At 34.8% G+C, this 10,676-nt stretch overlaps 1 protein-coding gene across 1 annotated transcript; it reads left to right on the forward strand.

The window, feature by feature from the left end:
• Positions 1-8,752: 8,752 nt before the first annotated feature.
• Positions 8,753-10,308, forward strand: LOC140054768 (uncharacterized). Its single transcript, XM_072099854.1, has 2 exons — positions 8,753-9,445; positions 9,541-10,308. Exons 1-2 carry the CDS (start codon positions 8,821-8,823, stop codon positions 9,549-9,551), a joined length of 636 nt encoding a protein of 211 aa, XP_071955955.1. The 5' UTR covers positions 8,753-8,820; the 3' UTR covers positions 9,552-10,308.
• Positions 10,309-10,676: the final 368 nt, after the last annotated feature.

Raw genomic sequence — 10,676 nt, forward strand, 5'->3', positions numbered from 1 at the left:
CTCGACCAAGTTATACACGCCAAAATAGACATAAGCTATTTCTTAATAGGAAATTGGAATGTAGTGTTAGTTTATTAGAAAGATCGTCAATTTCGTATGAGTACGAGTGTAAGTTTTGTATAAGTTTAAAGTGTTAATTCATTTTAATACGGTAGGTAGGTCTATACATTTTTAAGAAAGGGAATTTGCTAGCCAGTGATAATATTTATGTCAAACCTGTAGATACTGCACTGAGATAATTAAGTAATGATAACAAGCTGATATTATTCTCGACCCAGAATTCTAAACGCATTGCTCCTGTCTTTTCTATCGTGAAAATAGAATAACATTACTAAACACGCGATATCTAAAAATATATGTTCTTTTATCATATAGAATAATTGATGATTTTTAGTTTGTAAATTTCATGCTGGTACTGTCCTCGTTGGAATTTTATTTCACAACTGGCATATTTTATTTGTAAACAGTTCGTTTCTGTACACAATTTAAAGTTCCATGCTTCATCTGGCCAATTATGTTATTATATTTCCTATTATCAATTTGTTCTCATTCAAGGCAACAGGGAAATAAAAGAAACTTAGTGTCTCTGAACTCTGCAAAATCATGTTTGTATTTTTATATACACCGACATTTTAGTTTTGTTATAAAATAATAAATGCAAGTTAGATATTCTTTTTTCGTTTTTAATTAAACAAACACACGAATACTTCATTTAAAAAAAATGCCATTCAATGTATGATAATCCATGTTATCCATTTATTTTATTAGTTCGAATTAGAAATACATCATGTTTTATTTATTTTTTTTATATTTTTTTATATTTTATTTTATGTCTTTAGGCAATGTGGCCAAGGATTACCAATAGTGAATTAATCACTGTCCTATCAGATATGTGGTAATCCCCCTGATACAGGGGCTATTGTGTGAACCAGTTCACCGGGGTAACCCCCTACTCTTTTTCGAATAATGAACTGGGTTCTTTAAAGTACACACAGGTTATAACTGTGTACACTGGACCTACGGTTTATAGTCCTTATCCGAGAAGACTTGTTCCACCACCAGAACTAGGAGCGAGTCGGCCTCGAACCCTTGCCGATGTTGTTGTTGGCTCTTTAATACGGTTCTATATAATCATGGAAGTTAAATTATTTCTCCATGGTATAATCTATTCTCTTATTTGTTGATCAGATATGCTCATACATTTTACTAGATCAGAACTTATAATGATTTTATTTATAGGCGCAGGCTCAGTCTTATTAATTTAACCAATGACAAGCGACGGTTGTTTTCGAGCCGTGAAAAGAATCAACACGTAACACTAATACACGAATCATCACTTGTCATTGGTCAAATTACTAAGTTCCGTAATATCTATACGGTTTGCTTATTGATCCTGCATAAGTATTCATTATTATTCATACAACAAGTAAAATATGAATAGGTATTCGTATTCACTTCAACTAACGAGAGCAAGAAATCGATAAAGCAAAAGCAATTAGTCTACCTGGCTACATCACAAAATGGCACCTCATAATCCTGTTACTGCTACTTATTATATGTCTGGTGAGGAAAAATACAAGCTTACAACTTACAATAACAACAAACCCCATAAATCTATTGGTAATAACATTTTGATAATTTTTTAATATATAGCAATTAAACAGTTTATATACTACTTATTGGTTCCTAGAAATGCAAAATATGTTGACTAAATTCAAAGTTATTAGCAAAAATGTTACCCCTTACCCCATAATTTTTAATAATTACAAATTACTATTACGGTCACAATTCCTAATATTATTACACAGGTTTATTTGTTTTTAATCTTTAACTTCAATTTCTTGTCCATTGTCTTTATAGGTTTAAAAGAAAAGTTAGATTTGGTGTATTTTTGCGTTAAATATTGAAACTTTATTAATGTTACATTTGGACGAAATTGCATTTCTTTAAATGTTCAATGACCATTTGACCTACAATGATGTCAATATATGTTACGTTTTATTTTTTCACAATGAATATAACAATTAGGCAACCTACGCAGTACATATTAATACCAAAAATATGCAAATGTGATAACTAAATCCAAAGTTATTAGGAAAAATGTAACCCCTTACCCTATAATTGTTAATAATACATTACTATTAACAGACAGAATGTCCTCATAAATTCACAGAATATTTGTTTGTTAAATTCAATTTTCTTATTTATTGTGTCTATAGGTTTAAGAAAACATTAGTTTGCATAAGATATCTTGTATTTTTGTGTTTAAAATTGAAATGTATAAGCTAATTTAGAAGAAATTGCATTTTTTATTAAAGGTCATTGACCTTTGACCTTTAAAAGACATCAATAGATGTTCGATTCATTTTTTAAAAGCATATTACAATAAAGAAATCCATACACTACATACTGATAACAAGAAAATGTAAATCTGTTCCCGAAATCTTAAGTTATTTGCAAAAACGTTACCCCCTACCCATTATTGTTAAAGATTACTAATGACGAAAAAATGTCTTAATAATGTGTTTAAAATTGAAATTTATAAGCTAATTTATAAGAAATTGCATTTTTTTATTAAAGGTCAGTGACCTTTTGACCTCTAAAGATGTCAATAAATGCGGGATTCAATTTTAAAAAGTATATTACAATTAGGAAATCTATACACTACATACTGATAGCAAGAAAATGCAAATCTGTTAACTAAATTGTAAGTTATTTGCAAAAATGTTACCCCCTACCCCATAATTGTAACTGATTACAAATTACTAAAAACAACAAATTTCTTCATAATACACAGCATATTCATATTTTGTTAATCTTTAACTTCAATTTTCTTGTTTATTGGGTCTATATGTTCATGAAAACATCAGTTTGCATAACATCTATTGTATTTTTTTTGTTAAAAACTGAAAGTTATAAGTTAATATTAGACAAAAAATCATTTTTTACTAAAGTTCATTTATTTTTTATTTTTTTATTTTATTTATTTATTTTTTTTATTTTATATATTTAGGCAAATTGCCAAGGATAACCATAAGCAAATTCAATCACTATCCTTCTTAAAGGTGGCAATCCGTTCACGAGACAAACATATACACACAATGCTCTACATAAACAAAGTCTTTATTACAAGTCTTTGGGAGTGGAGTTGTAAATTCAATGACCTTCTGACCTCTAATGGCGTCAATAATTGTTGGATTTACTTAGAAAAATATATTACACTTAAGCAGTCTATACACTACATATTGATACCAAGAAAATGCAAATCTGTTCATTAAATCCCGAGTTATTAGCAAAAGTGTTACCCCCTACCCCAAAATTTTGTGATGCATATTTTCCGTAGGCGGTGTTATATAATCCTAAAAAATGACTATTAAGCTGTACAATTGGCATTGCTATCATGGATTTCTGAAAAGTATACATATTAAGCTTTCCAAAAATGTATTGTAGCATTTGCCACCAATTTGATACTGCTTTCGCAAAAAAACTGGACCTGGCCCATGGACTATATGTTGTATACACCACCTTTAACCGGGGTGTCACGAAAGCTCAGACCACGAAAGCTCAGACCCCCTAAGACCTAAGATCACGAAAGCTAAGACCCAACACCTAAGATTACAAATATTTATCTTTCGCACCTGCCTTGTATTTTAACTCCCAACATTTATTCTGAATACCACACCTTAGAATTGGCACTTTCATGAAAAAGAATCACATAAAAAGTAACAAATACATTTTTAAATTGATGATTTTACAGACGTTTTTCTCGCACACAAAATGACTAGCCTACATCAGTACAGTAGGCCTACCCCATGGGCCATGTTCAAATTTCAATGTTTTTGTTTCTATGGAACGTCAAAAGAGCAAAAATTATATAGAGGGCTGAAAACTCTGTGGAGTCCATCTACAGTGTGGATGGAACAATGTAAAATTAAAATTGTAATGATAATAGTATAATCATGCAAGTACGAAGAAATAAATACTGGCAAATAAATTTTAATTTAAAAATCATGATAAGTTTTTTTGTTTCGTTTTCTTTCTGTTTTTATACTTGTACTATTATTGTTGCTCTTTTGGCGCTCCATAGAAACAAAAACATTGAGCATGGGGAGCTCGAGGAGTTACATTGTCATTAGGCCTACAGCAGTATACAGTACAAAGAAACACATCTGTAAAATCATCAATTTAAAGGATTTATTTATTTGTTATTATGTGTTTCTCCTTCTGAAAGTACTTATAAGTCCTAATTTTAAAGTGTGGTGTTCAGGATAAAGTTAGTCAACAAATTTGGAGTCAAAATACAAGAAAGGCAGGTGCGTAAGAAAAACATCCTCTGAAGCAACACAATGGAGTAAATATATACCAACAAACAACCCGTCAAGTTTGTTTGTTGTAAAGAAAAAATATACATTTACTCAACGGGCGAAAATAATGTGAGTTTATCTATGTTTTGCGGTAGTATTAAATTATATTTATGGTAATAAATGAAACCTACTGTGTTTAAAATTATGTATGGATAAACAAGTATTGTTTTTAAGCTGTAGTATATCTTAGTATTTGTAATCTTAGGTGTTGGGTCTTAGCTTTCGTGATCTTAGGTCTTAGGGGGTCTGAGCTTTCGTGGTCTGAGGTTTCGTGACACCCCCTTTAACCGAGGCGATACCTGAGCTGATTTTTCGAGACGGCAGCTATCGTATTTGGCCTGTAAACAGGCCCGTAGCCAGGGGGGGTTTTATGGTTCGGGCGAACCCCCCCCCCCCCCCCCCCCCCTTTACAGCGAACCTATAACGTTCCATAGCGAACCATAGCCTATAACTCTCAAAGTTCTATTCTGACTTTGGTACAGCACAGCCCCAAGTCTATCCTGAGAGGCATCTGTATGAAATTCAAAGGGTTTCTCAAAATCAGGAATCATACGAGGAACAAACAAAGACAAGCTAAACAGAAAAAACAACAAGGACAAGGGACTCATCAATAAACCCATCTATAATTTGTTGATATTCTGGGCACCAAGTTATTGGAGTGGATGATGGAAATTGTCCCTTGTCCTTGTTGTTTTTTCTGTTTAGCTTGTCTTTTTTTGTTCCTCGTATGATTTTTCTTTAAACTTCCAGCTTGTGTTAGTAACACGAATAGGGGTTTCGCCCTCTTTGAGTAATCTCTTAGGTAGCGTCTATAGTATCCAGTGAACCCTAAGAGTTTCCTTACTTCGCCTACCGTCTGTGGAACTTTTGTTTTGAGTGTATTGAGCGCCTCGGTATCCTTAGGATCCGATCCCTTCCTGGCTAATAATTTGACCTAAATATTTGACTTCCGATTGAAATAGATGACATTTAGTTGGTTTTAGTTTCATTCCCTTTTCTTGAACCCGTCGAAGCACTTCCTTTAGATTGCTCATATGGTTCTCAAAGGTTTTTCCGTAAACAATAATGTCGTCTAGATACACTTCACAAATTCTATGATTTAGACCATCTAAAGCGTCCTCCATACACCTCTGATTCAGCTGGGGCATTTTTCAATCCAAAAGGTACTCGCACCCATTCATGTAAACCCCAGGGAGTGACAAAAGCAGTGAGTGGACGACTATCTGGGTGCATATATCCCTGGTGGTATGCCTTGCCTTGGTCCAATGTACTAAACCACATATTTCCCCCAAGACTGTCGAGCACATCTTGTATTTGGGGGATGGGTTGACAATCTGGTATGGTCTTCCGATTTAGGTCTCTATAGTCGATGCATAGCCGTAGTCCTCCATCTTTTTTTTCGCACACAAACTACTGGTGAAGCATATGGTGATTCGGATTTTACTATCCAGCCTTGGTCGATCAGTTCTCGAAGATATTCTTTTACTTCTTGAAAGAGAGGTCTGGGTATAGATTGATAGGTTTTCTGTACTGGTATGTTGTCGGTTAGGTTAATTTTCATTTCAAGACTCGGTATTGAACCCATATCTCAGTCATGTTGACTGAAACTGTTAGACTCATCTTGCAACATCTTTTCAACCAATGTTCGTTGGTTATTATTTAAATGGTTGAAGTTAATTTTAGATATCCAATCAGTACTTCCTGGGTTCATCTCTACACTAGTAGCAGCTGTCTGCACATTTCTCATGGGATTATCCTCATTGACTGTATTACTTTTAGTGTCCAATCTGCCATGATATACTGCTGTCACTAGTTGTAATTTTCATAAATGAGTCTTCTTTGGGATAATCAGTGTTCTGTCAGTCCTGTTGGTGACTTGGATACTAATATGTGAACAGAATCCTTGTTTTAAGTCTACAATGGTTTCAGCTAATTCCAGTCCGTCAGGTAAAGAATGTTCTCGATGTGGTTCAAATAAAACCATCATTTTCTTTTGTATCTTTCCTGTATTTGCTCTCACTTTAATGATGTTAGTTTGCTTGGCTGGAATTTTATGTAAAGTGTGTCCAGAATTTATTTCACAAAAGTCTGTAGGGTCTGACGTTCGGATTTTGGATATTAATCTTTCTGCTGTAATGTGATGACATTTTGGGAAAGATGTACTTATGGCCTGCTTTAATTCTGGTCCCTCAGTATGCTGGATAATCTCTCTGATGACATTATACCCAATGATTGGATGTAGCAAATTATCTTCGGTTACCAAGACAGGTACTAAAGTGGAAAATGTTGATTGCTTTTCTGTTGGTAATAATTCAAACTTAAGTGCTAACCATCCTAGGTACGGAATTTCTGTTCCATTAGCTGATAACAGTTTAAGATCTGACTCCAACAGTTCTTAAATCCCGTAGTGGCAAATTAGGAAACTGGGTTAACCACCATTTCTGTGACACTATAGAAACCTGTGACCCTGTGTCAAATAAAGCTTCTACCACACCGCCGTTTATTTTGCATTTGATGATACACTTATTACCGATAAGCTTGACAATTTGTTGATGTTGTCTTGGTGTAAGATGGCTGACCTGACGATTATTACATTCCAAGAGCTTGTTACTGGTATTTTGTTTGGGGGACCTGTCTGTGTTTATGGTCTCTCCCCGTCCCGCTGGATTGACCTTGGTCCGTTTCCCTGGCTCCTACAGCTCCTGGAAAAATGGTTGGATCCACCGCACTTAAAACAATGTCTACACTCCGCCCCTTCTTATTCTGTTTGCATACATCACAACCCCTTTCTCTAGTCTTTCTTTCAGTTCTCTGCTGCACCATTGAAAGGGATGCAGTCTCAGTGTTCTGCCGTACCACTTGTTGAAGTGCCGACACATTAGCCTGTAGTGTTTTCATTCCTTTTATCAACAGTTGTATCTCATCCTGCTGTCCATCTGCTGCAACAGAAGCAGCACTGATGCACGTTTTACTTTTCTGAGACCGTCTTTCTTCTAGATTCTCCACAATGGCTAATCTTTCTAGAAGATCTTCATCGGTAATTTTCGGTGTAAGATACGGATTCATTTCACTTCTCAATCTCTCTGGCAAGCCAGTCTTCAATGTTTGGATGAAGGTATTTTGTACTAAATCCGCATCATATTTTAGGGTTGATTGATCTTCCTGGGATGCAAAAGTGACCCGTTGACGAAGGCTCATCGCACGCATAACAAAATCCTGTGTTGCTTCAGATTTTCGAAGCGATGCTGCTGCTAGTTCTTGATACAGGTCCATCGCATCTCGTTCCTTATAATGAGCCCTTAGAATTCTTCGCAACTGTGGCAATTTTACATCAATTCTCCCTTCCAGGTAACTTCGTAGCGGCAACTCTGGACTTATTGCTTTGGTCACAGCAACCAAAATCTCTCTGGAGGTATACCCTTTTTGGACTGCATCTTCAATTTGCATGGCGAGACTGTTAAAGGTCAGCTTCCCTGCCTGTCCGGGTGCCCCAATCTGTCCACTTAGCTTCAGATCACGTCTGCCACATGGGAAAGCACCCAAGCCCTTGTTCTCTGGCGCTGGTCTCTCACCCCCTGCAGACGTCACCTCATTTACTGCCACTTCGATCTCCTCTCCTGGTGCCTCGAATCCACCAATTATTAGTTCATGCATGCCCGTCAACAGTGCTAGTCCTTTATCCTCCATTGTGTCTACCTCATCGCCATCTAAAAATTTATTGATTGCCTTTAAAACAATGCGTTTCGTTTTGTCATCCATTCCTTCTAGCTTAAGATACCGTGCCACTTCTTTTACTTGTTCTACAGTCAGAAGGGAAAGTGTACTACGTACCTCTCTCTCTAGAGTTTCTAATTCCATGTTCTTCGCTTTTCTTTTCTCATTCACTTCCTAGAGATGTCCTGGCAGGATCGCCAGATTTTACACAGGTTTCCAGGGCATCTCAACAATAGTTCAACGATATTTTTCCAAAGCGAATTTAGTATCCCCGTACACCGTATGAATCAACAAAAAACAACGGATTAACACATCTGTTCTCTTTAATTGTAAACGATCTTATATTCCTTTAATCATCTACTGGATAATCATCAGTTCCTTGTTAATGGTTAACCACGGTTTAATTCTAAATAATTGTTCTTTTTAATTTAACTTTAAAACATCTTACGAAAACAACAAAACCAAACAGCAATCCCTTAACAAAAACAGGCCAGCAACCCAATAACACATGTCTCCCTGAACTCTCCCAATTGACCTCTCTCAATTTTTGTTATAGAGGGCCTGATTTTCTAACTCTAGAGGGCCTGGTTTTCTTGCCATGTAACAACATAACATAATCGATCCGATATAAATAGAAAAAAACTTAGTATGTATCATTTATTAGACCAAACTAAAAACATACACACGTACGTACGTTCAACTGACAGGAACAAACTGTAACTGTAAACGAGAATCATTCACAATGTCACAAGCAACTGCTGTTAATTCTAATTTGAACTTGAATGGAGATAGATTCACATTTACAACGTGTACATTCTCTGGACAAATGAATAATAGATGGATAAGAGACGGTGGATTTGATATTGTATTCTGTCGAGAAGTTACTCAAGCTAAATTGGAAAACTTGGAAGAGGACTACGAGAGTATTCTTGGTTCTAACGTTCCAGGACACATCACAGCAGTATTGGTGAAGAGGAATAGGTTTGATCAACAAATAGAAAGATTACCAACTGATCATGCTCTTGCAGAAGCAAATTGGCGTTTTTGTCCAGTCAAGCTGAATAACATGATCGTTGTAGCATGGGACGGCCGATCGAGAAATCAAGGTAGGCATACTGCAGATGAAAAAAAAGAAATCTGTCTTAACCAACTTCGTCGATACGCATTATCGTTGGTAGACAATTTGGATAAACCAGTTATCATCGGTGGAGCCTTTCAGTTAGACGCAGAAGTTCGCTGTGAAATTGAAGACGATCTATCAGAAAACTACATTTATAAGTGCAGTACAGATGTCAATAAACCAAACAATACTGATTACTATTATGGTATGGCTAAACAACAGGAGGGCTTGATTTTTGAACTTTCAGGTAAAAAAACGCTAATTATGATTTATAGTTGTATTAATTTATTAGAATTTAAATGTGTGAGTTATCAGTAAGATTTTTTTTTTTATTTTCAACAGAGCAAGCTTAATCAAAGGGTTGTTCAGACCGTGTTGCAAATGTAAATGTCACCTCTTCAAAGATAAAACTTATTTCTTCATGATATGACACACCTTACACCAGAGAAATCAATCGTTAGTTTGAAATAACATTCTAATATGTTCAATGAATTTACCAGATGAATATTTTCACTCTATTGGACTAGATGCAACACGTATTTTCTGTAGATTCAATCTATGCTCGACAGTGCGTTGATTATGTCTGTTTAATCCGTGAGTTAGAATAGATTTTTAACATAAACATTAGTAGTGATAATTAGTACTATATACTTAATTGATTAATGCCATCTGTTGGCCTAATTTGAATATTATTTTATTGAAGAATGCATGAATAATATAGGAAGCTCATTTTTGATGAGTTAAATCTTTTAAGAGAACCAAATAGCATGGAGGAATTGGTTCCTTCAGGTACTGTAGTCTAGTTACAATCAAAGATTTAATTGCGCCCTCTTCGAAAGGTTGATTTTTCATCATAAATTTGTCAGTGGTTGCGTTTTAAAATTTTTAAATATTCTGTGGGTAAAGGTTTCCTATTTGTCAGGATATCTGTTTTCTTGTATATTTTAGCATTATTTTTGGCAGTTTAGAATTTATCTATTCAAATTTATATAAGCCGTAATGGTCTATATTATTAGCTAATTTTGCATCCAACACAGTTTGGTCCTTATATATATACCTGTAGTATTTAGGTGGTTGAATTGTTAAAATAAATATACGTGCAGTCACAAATTTTTTGTCAAATTGATTATTTATTTAATTTAAATTTAATTAAAAATATAACAACATTGGTGTGTGCCAATTACGTACACACACTAAGATATATATATTTAATTGTTCCTGGTTTTTAAAAATAAAATATGTACACCATTCAAGAAGGGTACAGGTGCAAAAATAATCAGACTATCACAACATGATTCTCTTACACAACATTACTGTAGTGTATCACTGGAATATAGTGCATGTTTAGTATACCTGGAAATAGGAATAACTACTGATAAAGTACTGTATATTAATACCAAGATACAGACAAGTCCAGAATGTTCAGGTGACAAACTACTCTACACTCATCTGCATAATGCCTTCTATAACTCTTTTAT

Source organism: Antedon mediterranea, chromosome 7 (assembly GCF_964355755.1).
Source record: "Antedon mediterranea chromosome 7, ecAntMedi1.1, whole genome shotgun sequence".
NCBI lineage: Eukaryota > Metazoa > Echinodermata > Crinoidea > Comatulida > Antedonidae > Antedon > Antedon mediterranea.

Excerpts from the sequence above, each read along its gene's own strand:
- LOC140054768 (XM_072099854.1), top strand. The coding sequence starts at position 8,821 with ATGTCACAAGCAACTGCTGTTAATTCTAATTTGAACTTGAATGGAGAT.